The sequence below is a fragment of the Melanostigma gelatinosum genome (genome assembly GCF_949748355.1).
Source record: "Melanostigma gelatinosum genome assembly, chromosome: 3".
Classification (NCBI taxonomy): Eukaryota; Metazoa; Chordata; class Actinopteri; order Perciformes; family Zoarcidae; genus Melanostigma; species Melanostigma gelatinosum.
In genome coordinates this window covers 6057696-6072546 of record NC_136636.1, presented here as the reverse complement: position 1 = coordinate 6072546, position 14851 = coordinate 6057696, and the positions used below count along the sequence as shown (strand labels likewise).

The window sequence follows — 14851 nt, the reverse complement described above, 5'->3', positions numbered from 1 at the left end:
CATTTAACAATATTCTTTACATCTTGGCACTGCATATTTTTTTCTTTTTCCTATTCATTTCATATAAAATATCATTAGATTGATACACCCTTATATTATTACTGACCACTTAAAACATACCCCGCCCCCCCCGCCCCCCTATCTCTGTGACCCTGGGATTAGTCATGCAAGATATCTCCGTCTTGAAGAGGAAATATACCTGTCTGCCCTTTTCTCAGCGCAGTAATCTTTAACATACAGCCACAGAAGGCAGTGGTTGGACCATCAAAAGGAAGTATCAAAAAACAGCTCAACACGAAGAGGGAGAAAAGTCTGTACAAAATGCTTAGGTCAATGATAACAGAGAAAAGTCTGTTTTCTATATTACAGTTTAAAATCCAAAATCGGGGATAATCTCCCCCCCGGCCCGCCCCCACCAGCTCACCCAGGTCTGCGTGGATGATGTGATTTATTTTTTTATTTTTTATTTTTTTAAAGCAAGGATTACTAAGTAAAATACATTTGCAGAACAGTTTGCTATTCCAATACATACAGCAGTTTCTTTTTTCTCATAGCTATTTCATAGTCAACACAAAGCAGTCGCGATGAAGCAAACATCAGAACACAAATGTATTTTTTGATCTTGAAAAGAAGAAAAAAAAAAGACGAGAGGAAAAAGACAGGAAAGAGACAAAGGCTATACCGACGCGTATGTACAACCTAAATATTGGAACGCCCTTAAAAGAACCCATCGGAGAAGAGACGGACGGGATGAATGGTGCCACACACAGCTGGGTGATGTTTCCACGAACAGAAGGCCTGAGGTTTGGATTGGTTTGGCAACAAACAAAAAAAACCTTTAAGATAAACAAGCTCTAATTTCATTTGCTTTTTTTCCTCTTGTTTTTTTTGTAGTTTTCTCTCTACAGTATCGGACTACACATGCAAGACATACAACTAAGTGCAACCGAGTGAAATGTTAATTTTTTTTTCTCATGTAATTGAATCATTCCCTATAGGTTTGAACTGAGGTATGCGTACAAACGGTTTTTCTCATGCTGTTATCTTTAGTAACGTCGAGCTACACATGCTGAGAATGTTCTAATCTACCAGCGCGTTCCCCTCTTTCTCAATACCAAACACAGCAGCCAGACGACGGAGGGTCTGAGGACGAGCTCGGCCCTGTTCTCACGATCCCAGCCAGGCTGTAACTGACCCATCCCACAGCTGCCTGGATATTAAATACAACTTCTGGAAACCACAGATTGCTCCTTTTCCTCTTTTTTTTTTTTAGCTGATGAGCGATGAACTTAGAACATATAATAAAAATAACAATAACTGCCATAAAGTACCTTGTACCCAGCTTATTAGTTGACAGGAGTGTTTTTTTTAACATAAAAAGTAATAAGTTGACAGAAACTAAACACAATCATAAAGTCTTGCCAAAAGACGCTAAAACCCCTAAAAAGTGGCATACAATCATTTCAAAGAAATAAAAGAATGAATTAAAGAAGAGAAACATTGAATCATCGTGTGGTCCAGTCGAAGTATAGAATCCGTTGTCCATCAGCTGTCCTGTTCCGAGACGCCCCCTTTGGTTTTTATGAACGAAATAAAATATAAAAACAAAAAAAAGGATGAAAACACCAGTTTGAGGAGCGTTTCCCTCGATTCGATCGTCCACCGGCTCGATCGCAGCTGCTGGGATCGCCCGGTGGCAGAGAATGGAGGAGAGATATTTGGCCTTATCTGCTATTGCATGGAACACACAACTTTGTAGTTTATCTTTGGTAGTCACAGAACAAGATATTAAAAACACATCGACGACTGAACAAAACAAAAAAAGCCAAAAAAAAAGAAAAAATAATAATCATACCAATAATAAATACAAAATTAAAAAGTGGTTGATTGCTGAATTGAAATTCATGATCTCTGTAAAAACGTTAACTCCCTACCAAAGCTGGAATTGCTGTCGCTGCGCCACATGCGGATCCCGCTCGGTTCGATGCTGCGTGGACTGTTGTCTGTTTGGGTGAACGTCGAGGTTTCCACGCGCTGTGTACGCTCGGGCCCTTTACGGTGGCTGTCAAATGCCGGAATGTGCAATGTTTCGGTCTTATTGCAAGTCTTGGTGGTTCTACCCTCGAGCATTTCACGAAAAAAGTAAAAACTGGTCCTGCGCGTGAAGCAAATAAAGACTGCGGGGAATGTTTGTCTTCAAGCGCCGAATCAAACAACGACAAGTTGTGTTCAGGAATCACAATTAGTTGGTCTCAATCATTAGCTCCCCGGCGCACACCTGACATTTCCATCTTGCTTTTTTGACAAAATAAAATAAAGTAAAAATACCCGGAGCGAGTAAGTGATCAGAAATTCAGTTGCGGCTCAACATGCTCTGCCGTGAGGGGCTGTTTTGAAGTATAATTCCATAAGGATAAATCATAACCTGCATGATTTCTCTGTCATTCATTCGCATCTTAAATTAAACTTCAGTGATGCGTGGAGAGAGCCTTCATTACGAGTAGTGCATTGCCAGTGGACTTCATGAGCGGGGGGGGGGGGGGGGGGGGGGGGGGGCTACGCGTCAAGAGTGGTGACTTTTTCTTCTTTTCTTTTTTTTTGCTTTTTGGAAAAGATGGGTGAATAAATGACAGAAAAATACTACTTGGCATGTGACATTCTGCTTCATGTGTGTGTGGTTTTAAAAGAACATGAAAGGAAATCATAAACATTCATCATCAAGTGCTGACCACACAGAATCTCCACAGCATGGGCATGAGGTCAGATCAGTACACAGAAACAACAAAGATGCGACATCGACAACAGCATTGAATGGAAAAGACACATTATGTTGATATTTAATAACCTCTCATCCCCCCCCCCCCACCAACAATAAAGTACACCCAAATAAAAACAACGTCCCTCCCGCCCGCTATGGAATCAAACCAATGAGAAGTGTTGAAGGCTGTGACAATGAACAGAGAACCCGCGCTCGCTTCCTTCTCACATACACACACCTGCACTCACACGGTGTAAATTAAACGTCAGTCATTCTCTCTCTCTCTTGAGTTTGTGGTCAGATGTGTGTGTCAGAGAGAGAGCGAGAGAGCGAGAGAGAGTGGGCGGGGGAGGGACGCTGCACCCTCTTGCAGTCCACTGAGTGCAGTCCGTCCTGGCTGCACGGCGAGGGTCTCTGACCGCGAACACGTCGGCCCCCCTGTACCAAACAAGTCCATCCCACACACGAGTAGAAATGAAGTTTCACTTTTTAAGCTTCACTTAAAAGTAGAAAGAAAGAAAGAAAAAATCCCTCACGTGGGGTATTCTGTGGTTTTTTTTTGTGTGTGTGTGTGTGTGTGTGTGTGTGTGTTCTTGCTGTGTGTTGTAATGGCACTAAAAATGTGAACTCGGGAGACATTTGCGAGCTGTCATCAGTGGCTGAGACTGCAGTTCAGTGTTTGTTATCTGCGGAGCGCTTCGGTCTCCCAGATGACCCAGACTGCCTCTGCCTCTGAGGCTTGGGGGGAACGGGGGAGGAGGAGGGGGAGGAGGGTGGGGGTGAAGGACAGAGCTCGCCTTACAGCATGTCGTCGTGGCCCTGGTCGTCGTCGTAATCTCTGTGGTGATGATCGAAATCCGGACTGTGATTGGCGGTCGTTACCAGAGAGAGGGGCCCTTCGTGGTCCTCGGGGTCCAGTGGTTCCTCCTTAACGCTGATGTGGTGCCTGGACGAGGAGGAGAGAGCAAAAAAATAAATATGGCTCCAGTTCCGCTGTCCTTAACTCTCTCAGATCCTTTCTTTTCTTTTGTAACCTTTCACACACGCAAACAAAAGCGACCAGACAGACCTGTGCTGATTCAGTGTGTAGAGAAAGAAACAGGGGAACAAAAACAAATGTCTGGCTGCAATGAGACCGTGAGTGGGGGCCTCACTGGTGCTGATGATAATTTCAGCTTTCTTTTGAGGTATTCCAATCCCGGCGAAGCTGCAGGCTTTTTTTATTTTTTTATTTTTTTATTTTCATGGCAACCGACAACAGGGTATTCACTTAGAATTGATAAATGAGGAAGATTAACAACGTGAGACGAGGAGAGGAGAGAATGGACTCTGCGGAGCGAGTGGGTTGCCGTTGTCAGCCTCCTGGTGGCGGCGGATCAGCGGCGCGCTGTGTGTTCCCCTTCCTGCTCGTTAACATGCACAACCTGCGAGGCGGGTCTCCAGAGGACGACCCCGAGCCGGCTTCTATCATTAATCAACTTCAAGCAAACACAGCGACCAGACACCGCCGTACATGCTTTAAACTCCAGAATTAATGCACATTTTCAAGCGAGTGTCAATAAGGGAAGAAAAGCGCTGGCAGGAGAGAGCGGCGGGGCGGGCGCTTTCGGCACAACACCGTGATAAGAAACAGAGCCCTTATGAGAATAATAACGCTGTCACTTGTAAACAAGGCAAAAACACGAGCCCCCCCCCCCCTCCTCCAAGCTCACAGCCTGGGCAAAAGAGCCACTAAAGAGATGAGATCTGCCAAATTTCTCATTACAGAAACAGAGCAGGGATAAAGCAGAGGGGGAGGGGGGGGGGGCTGTTGCAGAAAGGAGGTAGGAATAAAAAAAAGGAAAAGAAAAGGAACATTATGAGCAGCTGCGGGGGACTTGCCGCTCTAACCCGCGGTGCCAGGCTGCTGTGGTGGAGGTAGAGCGGTGTCAGGATGAGGCACCGGGCTCATTTACTACGACAACAAGGGACGACTGGCACGCTCTTCATCAACAAAGCCCACATTTGATTTATTCGCACCGGGACGTCTTGTGTGATTCGCAACTATTGTGACGGAGACACTCGTATGCTAATGGGTTGCCATATTTTGTGTGTGAATTACAAAAAGAAAAGAAAAGAAAAAAGGAGGAGGGGGGGTTAGTAAAGTCAGCTTTTCGATCATTTTTTCACTTCAAAGTAACTCCACAAGTGCCGTTGCCTCAGATCTGACTCTGTGGCTTCAGGGCAGACATGAAATTGTTATTATTATGCTTATTGAACTGCATGCTGATTCTGCACTTTGCTTATAATTAGCCTTCTCTGGATTCCTGATTCCCGTCTGGCTGCTTGAGAGAGAGAGAGAGCGAGAGAGAGAGAGAGAGCGAGAGAGAGAGCGAGAGAGGGAGAGCGAGAGAGAGAGCGAGAGAGAACGCGAGAGAACGAGAGAGAGAGAGAGAGCGAGAGAGAACGAGAGAGAACGAGAGAGAGAGAGAGAACGAGAGAGAGAGAGAGAGAACGAGAGAGAGTGAGAGAGAGAGAGAGAGAAAGAGAGATAGAGAGAGCGAGAGAGAACGAGAGAGAACGAGAGAGAGAGCGAGAGAGAGAGCGAGAGCGAGAGAGAGCGAGAGAGAACGAGAGAGAACGAGAGAGAGAGAGAGAACGAGAGAGAGAGAGAGAGAGAACGAGAACGAGAGAGAACGAGAGAGAACGAGAGAGAGAGAGAGAACGAGAGAGAACGAGAGAGAGAGAGAGAACGAGAGAGAGAGAGAGAGAGAACGAGAGAGAGAGAGAGAACGAGAGAGAACGAGAGAGAGAGCGAGAACGAGAGAGAACGAGAGAGAGAGAGAGAACGAGAGAGAACGAGAGAGAGAGAGAGAGCGAGAGAGAGAGAACGAGAGAGAGAGAGAACGAGAGAGAACGAGAGAGAGAGAGAGAACGAGAGAGAACGAGAGAGAGAGAGAGAGCGAGAGAGAACGAGAGAGAACGAGAGAGAGAGAGAGAACGAGAGAGAGAGAGAGAGAACAAGAGAGAGTGAGAGAGAGAGAGAGAGAAAGAGAGATAGAGAGAGCGAGAGAGAACGAGAGAGAACGAGAGAGAGAGCGAGAGAGAGAGCGAGAGAGAACGAGAGAGAGCGAGAGAACGAGAGAGAGAGAGAGAGAGAACGAGAACGAGAGAGAACGAGAGAGAACGAGAGAGAGAGAGAGAACGAGAGAGAACGAGAGAGAGAGAGAGAACGAGAGAGAGAGAGAGAGAGAGAGAGAGAGAACGAGAGAGAGAGAGAGAACGAGAGAGAACGAGAGAGAGAGCGAGAACGAGAGAGAACGAGAGAGAGAGAGAGAACGAGAGAGAACGAGAGAGAGAGAGAGAGCGAGAGAGAGAGAACGAGAGAGAGAGAGAACGAGAGAGAACGAGAGAGAGAGAGAACGAGAGAGAACGAGAGAGAGAGAGAGAACGAGAGAGAACGAGAGAGAGAGAGAGAACGAGAGAGAACGAGAGAGAGAGAGAGAACGAGAGAGAACGAGAGAGAGAGAGAGAACGAGAGAGAACGAGAGAGAGAGAGAGAACGAGAGAGAACGAGAGAGAGAGCGAGAGAGAGAGAGCGCTCTGGTTTTCGAGAAGCTGCCTCCTGTCAACCAGCAGCACATCGGCACATGTGGACAACACATGTTGTTACACAGCGACCTGCGCTGATGAACTTGTATTTGGAACAGCGTGAGACAAAGCATCATGGTAACACCGCTTTTTTGTTGTTGTTGCACATGTTAGTTTATTGCTTATTCCCTGAGAAGAGGCTGCTACTGTAACAGTTAGTGCGCATGAAACATGCATTTGAGAGAATAAAGTTCTTAAACAGCAAAAGAAAATAGACTTAACTCACTTTGTGCTTGCATAAAGCTTGTAGACATAATTATGGTAGTGAGAGTTTGTGAGCTCCATCCGCCTAGAGACACAAGCAGAGGGCCAGAGGGAGAAGCAGGCTGCCTTTAGGCCAGCACACCCATCCTGTCTCTGCCTTTCCTGTTCCACAGCCACGCTCAGAGCTGTGTTCACAGTGATTAGGGATGGCACTTTCCTCCATTTGGCCAGGAGCTCATTACTGCACCTTTCTTATTTTTTGTTTTCAGGCAGAATTTACCCCAAGCTCAGACATTTCAGGAGGCCATCCCCGAGTCGGTGGTCTGCCCCCCACATCTGGAAACGATGCAGCGTGCGCCGTGTTATTTTAGGCTTCAAACAACTTAGCAGACACTCCTATACGACAAGCGAACGGAGGGGGGGGGGGAGCTGCGGTTTCCCGGCCGACCGCAACTTTCCTACATGAGAATCTTGGGATGATGTCCTCCAGACTAATTACCCTTTTGTGTTGTTTTCTCTTTCAGCGGCTCAGAGGCGTTTCGCCAACAGCTCTGTCGCGCCGCGTTCTGGCATTTTGTAAATATTTGAACGCATTGGAACGCTGATTACGGCGTGACTCGGGACAGACAGCGGGACACACGGAGGAGAGTTCATCAACTCGCTGCTGAAATAACAAGAGGGGCTCCGGCCTTTTTTCTTCCTTCGAAAATAAAAGGTGGAGTTTCCTTCTTTTCCTGCAGGGAGGCCAGCCACAGCTCTGGCCGTGACCCCACTCACCACTCCAAATGTGATCCCTCTCCACTTTATTTATTGCCCTCGTTGTTTCCGTTTCATCTCATGCCATGCGGTGGGTCATTTTAAGAGCATTTTGGGTGGGCACTGGAATCATTTTCTGTCTGAAATCTATTTAGGGTGTGTTGCTGTGTCAGTGGAGTGAGACTGTGTTCTCACACAGGCCGCGGTGGTGGAGATAGAAAGCGTGGTGTTGCCACTCACATAGCTGGCAGGGGCGAGTGTCCCGGGCTGCTGTCACTGCCGTTGCTGTTTCCATGGTCCATCGCTCCATTCAGCTCCTCGCGGATGGCGTTGGCCAGCGAGTGGAGGGTGGGACTTCCAATGGAAGCAGTAGTGTATAGAGGTATGTTGTTTTCTGCCATCGAAGCCTGAAAAGCAAAGCCCGAAGCGTTAAAGGTGAAACGGAAGGGGCTTGTCAGCACTTTCTCAGTTCCCCATCACTCCTTTCACACCCCCTTAAAAACAAAGAGGAGGTGACTGGGCATGTGAGACGGAGAGAGGCTTTTATTATTCTTCTTTTTAAAGTTCAGAGTGAGGCAGCTAAGGATGAGGTCAGTTTCTTGTTTTTAGTTTTTTTCGTTACCTGGAAGGCAGCAGAGAGGGTCGGACCATAGCCCAAGCTGGTCTGAATGTTCTTCACTAAGCCTGGACTTCTGCGAACACAACAAAATCCAATTACAACCACAGACTCGTGTCTCAGCGCGCATGCATTCCTCAGCTGCCGTATCACATTTCATAAAAAGAAATCAATGCACTTTGTATCAGAACTAAATACATTTACTGGTGTAGTAATGTGGCTGTAATTCTAAGATGTTCAATCACTTGACAATACCACACAACTATCTTTGAGAGGAAAGCTGATGATGCAGGCTTGTGAGAGCGCGATGCATGAAGCTCAACACAAAAAAAGCATGATGGCAACACTGAAGGTGGGGGGGGGGGGAGCATGCAGGTTTGGGGGCAGGGCCTCTGGAGTTTGCGGGCGGGCGGAAGTGCTTACTGTACGAGCAGCTCATCAGCGGCGTTTTTCCGAGGGCGGCCTCGCTGTACGTGGCGGCCGCGCTTAAACTCCTCATCATCAACGGTCCAAAAGGACCCAAACTCATCCTCTACTCTCACAAAGCACTTATGCAGGGAAAGGTTGGTGCGAATGGCACCCTGGGAAAGCAAACCAGTGGAGGAGGGGGGGATGGGGGGGGGGGGGGTAGAGGAGGGGGGGGGGGGCAGCCAGATGCAGATGCGTGATCGACAAAAGACAGGCACACAGACGGATGGACAGACAGACACAGGGAGGAGGAGAGAGGGTGAGGATCAAAATAAATAATAAGCCATTGTGGGGTATGAGGCATCACCAAAAAAGGGCTTCTGAAAGCACGGGGGGGGGGGGGGGCACGCCAAAGCAAGCGGGGGGGACTTTGGACGTTATGGCACACAGACAATGAGATGGAGCAGCAGCAGCCTCTTCCAATCAGCAAGCGGTGAGACAGACGCTAGCGGAGGCTCAAAGTAAAGGCCAAACCTACCCACTGATCTTCTGAGGCCGTCTCTTTTGGAACTCTATTTCGTCGACTGTCCACACAGCCCCTTTTACGTTTTCTACTCGCACAAAACACTTGTGAAGACTAAGATTATGGCGGACTGCATTCTGCAGTTGGTGTAAAACAAACAAAGAGGGAAAGAAAAGGTTGCTATCAGTACAGTAAACATCGTCAGGGAGGGGGGGGATAAAATCTCATTTCAAAGAAGAAATATTTTGACAGGCACTGGATGAAAACAGACATAAACCAGAATGTTATTGGCAGGAAATGGTCCAATAAAAAGTTTCAAATTACTTCAACAACATGTAAATATTTCTTGGTTTCCATGGCAGTGGAGTTAGTGACGTTTTTTCTTTTTTTCCCTTCACAAAGCATTTTAAAGCAAAAATATTTTCACTGAACTAGACAAGGTTCCGGTTCCTCGTTACGATCCAAATCATGCGTCCAATCCAAATCATTTAGGCATGAAAGTAGACCTGCATATATCATCCCGTGTGTTGTTGCAGGAGCTGTGCTGAGTGCATAGTAAGTGTGTGGGGAGAGAGAGAGAGAGAGAGAGCGAGAGAGAGAGCGAGAGAGAGAGCGCGAGAGAGAGAGCGAGAGAGAGAGCGCGAGAGAGAGAGCGAGAGAGAGAGAGAGCGAGAGAGAGAGAGAGAGCGAGAGAGAGAGAGCGAGAGCGAGAGAGAGAGAGAGAGAGAGAGAGAGAGAGCGAGAGAGAGAGCGAGAGCGAGAGAGAGAGCGAGAGAGAGAGAGAGAGCGAGAGCGAGAGAGAGCGAGAGAGAGAATCCAGTGGTTATAACACCGATGTGCCCCGATGGAGAGGGCTGTGAGTAAGTGTGAGAGCTGATGGAGGACGAGGGTGGAGCAGGGTGGTGATGTGTGTGTGTGTGTGTCAGTGCTTCATCACTGTCTTCCTCATTCAAATCTAACTTTCTCTGACCCCAGTCATTCCTCATTCTTTTTTAAGATTGTTGTTTTGTTTTTGTTGTGTGTGTGTTTGTGGCCTGGTTGGAAAACAGAGTGTTCCCGTCTGTGAGTGAGTGTGAGGGGCTCAGCCAGGAGTCACTGGCAAGGCACCGCTATGTTAAACTAATGCCACCCACCGCCAGAACATCCCAAAATATTACAGGGAAATTGTTTCTTTCACTTTTTCTTCTTCTCTTTCTCTCTCTTGGTTTTCCTATGTATGTATGTATGTATGTATGTGTGTGTGTGTGTGTGTGTGTGTGTGTTTTCCCGCACATTGTTTGTTTAAAGGGCGGTTGATTTGGACAGAAGAAGTGGAGCATTGTTGTGTGTTTGGGTAAAGACTCATTTATAAACGGTATTATGCCTGGCTATCGTTTCCCTCTCCCCAACATTCTGGTGGCGCTTTAAAGAAGTCAGGAGGAACAGCAGAATTACCTTCCACGTCGCCGCGTTGCGCCTAAAATATGCAAACATTCGCGTGAACCAGTTGTAGACTTCGTTTAGTGTTAGCTGCTTTTCTGGAGTTTCGAGGATTGCCTGCGTGAGGAACAGTGACAGAAACAAACATTTAACAATTTTGCTCCCTTCACAGAGTGATCAATAATTCACAAAAAGAAGCATGGCGGTTTTTGTGTTGTGTTCTCCCGAGACAAACGCAGACAAACAAGCGAAGCGACTGCGTGAAGTGTAACCGCTTGACTCTGTTAAGAGAAGTCTGCTGCACTTTGTCGTCGGAAAAAACGGCAGATTTGAATACATTTTCTTTTTGTGGGTGTAAATGAAGGGCAAGCGAAAACATTTCTCAGGCAGATTACAGGGGCAGCAATTATTGGCCGGCTCAGATTAATTCCTGAGATCCCAGATTACCGCGGCCCGGCGATAATTGAGTGGCCATCTTAAAACAGGTTCATCCCTACTGTTGTGTGAAATGAATTTGGTAATAATCACAGCCACAGAAATGCTTAATCAAATGCAATTGTCATATGTGGCTGTTTTTTTTCTTCTTCTTTGAATCCCGTACGCATTCTTGCACTCATTTGAAGATGCTTAATCTGCTCCCTCTGTCTAAATTGCATTTGAAATTTAACGAGGGAGCGGGCAGAGAAATAAGTCGAGCACATGTCGTTTTGTGGCTTTCTGGAGAGCAGGCGGCTGCGTTTCCTGCCATGACTCGGCGGGGCGCAGGGTGTTAAAATGTCGACATGTTGAGAAGCAGTCCTTACCTGTCTTATTAGTGAGGCGTACGTGAACGGCGGTCGAACCTCTGCATTCATGTAAAACTCTTTGTTCTGACTGAGATCTGCACACAGGGGAACAAACAGAGTGTGTCAACATGGAATAAGACGAGCAGGAACGCTATCACACCAATATCAACATCATCACATGGCTGTGTGTGTGTGTGTGTGTGTGTGTGTGCAAAGACACAGTATAAGTAGTTTGCGTGTCAGTCGTTATTATGTGCGTGTTCACGCTGCAGTACCTGGAGAGATGGGCATGTTGTACTTTTCGGAGTAGCGCCGCCGCATGGGGCCCATGCCGTGGAGGCTGTTGGCTGTGATGACGGAGTGGGTCTGGGACAGGGGTGTGAGGGGCGCCGTGGGTGTGGTGGGGGTCCGGGGCAGGCTCAGAGGAGGAGAGGCCTCGGGGGCCGATTTGGACAACGTGACACTGGACACCAGGTTGAGCTGGAGGACCGGAAAACAAACGGAGAAGCGCAAGAGAAGGAGCAGAACAGTTAGTCCTCTAATTACCCCCGGTGTCTCCGACGGCTCATTGACTATGCATATCTCCCCCGCTAATTGCAGACGGGCCCTGAGATGATCCGTGAACGTTCGCTAAATGTTTGGAAAACAACCCTTCGGAGCCCGGCTCCTCCTCTCCCCACCTCCTCTATTCTTCACGCTCTGCTATCTCCTCTCTCGCTCTCTCTCTCTCTCGCTGCCGTGTCGGGGCCCTGCACCCGGCTTTTCTGTTTCACCGCCTTTGTTTAATCTTTTGTCCCTCTTGTCCTGTTTGGACAACACCCCCCACCCCCACGGTAACCAGCGAGAGGAGGAGCAGAGGAGGGAAGATGGGCAGCCCGAACCGCTCTGAAAAATGACAGTGTGTTTCTCACCTACCGCTGAGCCGCCCCGCTAATAAGGCAGCCAGAGGAAGGAGCCAATCTGGGCTAATTACAAGCTGGAATTGTATTGTGAGGACTCTAATTAGGAGCTGCTTATGGAGGTGATCTGATGATTAACTACTGTATCTGACTGACCTCCATCATCAGGTCCGTGACGAGGATGGCCTCGCAGTATTTCCGTGGACAGAGAACATTTGCCCGTGAGCACGGACGGGTTGGCCGTACTGAGGAGGAGGAGGAGGATGAGGAGGGATTTAAGTAATAATGGCTACAAGGTAAACTAATTATGGCGAGTTCTCCGAAAGGTATAGCACGGCTTCCAGCAGCTGCGGCGGCTCCGAGCCAAGCGCCCGAGCCTCCGCGCGCTGGAGCAGCAGTCAAGTGGAAAATGCTCGCCTGACCCCGCCTGCTCCAGCTATTAATTGGCAGGAAAACTAATGACACATATACATATTCCCACAAAATTGTTCTAATTGCTAATTTGCCGAAGGAGGCCAGTATCCAAATTAAACATGACTTCAGACTGTGAGAAAGAAAAGAAGAAAGCGGAGAGAGAGAGAGAGAGAGAGAGAGAGAGAGAGAGAGAGAGAGAGAAAATGGAGACAGTGTTGGAGAGGACACATCTCATCTTTGACATCATTTGTTGATTTTGAGGGATCACCAGTCTGAGACCAGCTGATCGTGCGGTGGAGGTGAGGGAGGGTTTCACGACAGACATCTGACTACTACCAACAGATATGACACAGATCGGCATCCACATATCTCAGTTTTGACACTGTCGCAACAATATTTACATTATATTATAAATTCACTTTTTTAATTTGACAAAAAACAGACCTTATGAAACCATTGAGTAACACTTACGTTTTCTGACTGTCCAACTCCTCACAATGTCTATTTATGTTTTGGAGGCTGAACTATGGCTTTCTGGCAGCGTCTGCCCAAATAATTTGGATTGCTGCCGGGATGCACGAACGTACCGCGGGAGCACATCCTCACCGACGGCGGCAGAAGACGTGTTATTCTAAATCACGAGCAAAATAAATCACACTTGGGCTCGCGTGTTTCTGACACAATGCTATCAATAGAGCGGGGCTGCGGTGTTGACTCCTCTTCCTGTGGATTAGCGGGCTTTGTTTCATGTTTCATCCATATTCCCTGGCCATAAACACAGAGAGGCTTCAACAATAGGCCAGACAGGCTGGTAATAGCCTTGCCTTTGTTTGCCTCACCATTTGGGCTCACTCCAGTGCCGAGACAAAATGAGACTTCAGACTGAAATTAATTAAATGGTAATTGGTGATCTAATTATACTGGCTTTGACTCGGCAAGCTGCTAAAGAAAATAAACAAAAAGTCCCTCCTTAATTATGTATGGCGTAAAAGGTCAGATTTCTGACAAGAATGCTTAGTGACACCGAGTGCAGAGCAGACACCCACACACACACACACACACACACACACACACCCACCCACACACACACACACACACACACACACAGGCAAATACAAACACAGGCATACACGGGCACACATTTAGTTTTGATCTTCCCCCGCTCCCATCCACCTCTTTGGAGCAAAATGAATGCGGTTCATTTGACGGCGTGCATGCACAGTATCAGTTTGTTTGTCTTTAATTATGACTAAATGTAAACAAGCTACTTTGCTGTGACAGTTGGCTACTTGTACGCGGCGTTATTAAACGCAACAGCACAGAACGGCAGAAAAGCAGAAACTAGCGATTACTGGAAGAACAGGATTGTTTCTTCGGAGCGTCTCATTCTGCAGTCAGCTCGGAGAACACTTTCACTCTGCATCTGTTCAAAGGAGGGGTTTTTTTTTGGTGGTCGCCTCTGATGCTGCTGCTGCAAAAAAAGACCTCAGCGGGGCCACGGGCCCTGACCTGTGTAAGTCCACCACTCACCCAGCCGAAGCCAGACGTATCTATCACAGCGGCTGGCAGCAGGCGGAGTGGCGCTGCAGAATGGGAGTCGATTTATTTGAATAAAAATCCCAGCTCGCCCCCTTGAGAGCGTCAGCGCCGAGCTCTGACACAGCCATTCTCGCAGGCCCAGGGGGGAGAGGGAGGAGAGGTAGCGAACTCAAGATGCTATCTGCCGCTCCGACCACTTTTCATACACAAATGTCCCCGTGTCAGAGCCCTCGTTCTGCACTCTAATCCACACCATCAGCGCGCGTGTCGTTCCGACATCTCCGGGCGCTTTGCGTTTGCCACGCACTCTTCTTGACTGTAAATACATGATCCAAGCTGCACAGTGTGCTGAGAGACGAGACTCTCCCGCATGTGCATCGTGCACGCTTTCAGATTCCCGCCCTGCAGTAAAAACTATCTCTGAATGAACTGTCAAACGGACTGAAATATGGCGGTGAGGCCCTTCTTAAACATGACAAAATAGCGCAGACACTTAAATGCCATATGTTAAGCCCTCGCCCCTATAGGATGGGGATTAAGCAGGAGGCTTCATGGCGTGGCATATATTAAGAGTGATAAGCACGATGTCTGGAATGTGTCAAGATGATAATAAATGGATCTGCTCGTGCATTTATTCAGAAGTTCAGTTGTTCAACATTTGGGTGAATCAACAACATTTAAGTCAAAACTTCATCGAATGCAACATCATGCGGTGGAGATGTTTATGCATGCAAACAGTTACGTCTGGATGTCATTTTAATTACTTTTAAAGATGGCTGAGGTGAATTCTTTTACCCCTAAACGAAGATTCAAGTGTTCTCAGGGAACCGTGTTTTATCAAATAAAATCAATATTAAATCAAGATCATCAGGCGCTAATAACACCACAAAGACGTCAGCT

General features: G+C 47.5%; 1 protein-coding gene across 7 annotated transcripts in view; it reads right to left on the bottom strand.

Annotated features, from left to right (window-relative positions):
- Positions 1 to 430: 430 nt before the first annotated feature.
- Positions 431 to 14851, bottom strand: part of foxp1b (forkhead box P1b) — a 95670-nt gene continuing 81249 nt past the window's right edge. For all 7 annotated transcript variants that reach the window (XM_079266169.1, XM_079266170.1, XM_079266164.1 and 4 more), the window contains 7 exons: positions 11375 to 11579; positions 11118 to 11194; positions 10330 to 10431; positions 8911 to 9032; positions 7971 to 8040; positions 7589 to 7755; positions 431 to 3704 (listed from right to left, as the gene is read on the bottom strand). In XM_079266169.1, coding sequence (XP_079122295.1) covers positions 3557 to 3704; positions 7589 to 7755; positions 7971 to 8040; positions 8911 to 9032; positions 10330 to 10431; positions 11118 to 11194; positions 11375 to 11579 — 891 coding nt within the window. In that variant the 3' untranslated portion in view covers positions 431 to 3556. The remainder of the gene's footprint in view (positions 3705 to 7588; positions 7756 to 7970; positions 8041 to 8910; positions 9033 to 10329; positions 10432 to 11117; positions 11195 to 11374; positions 11580 to 14851) is intronic.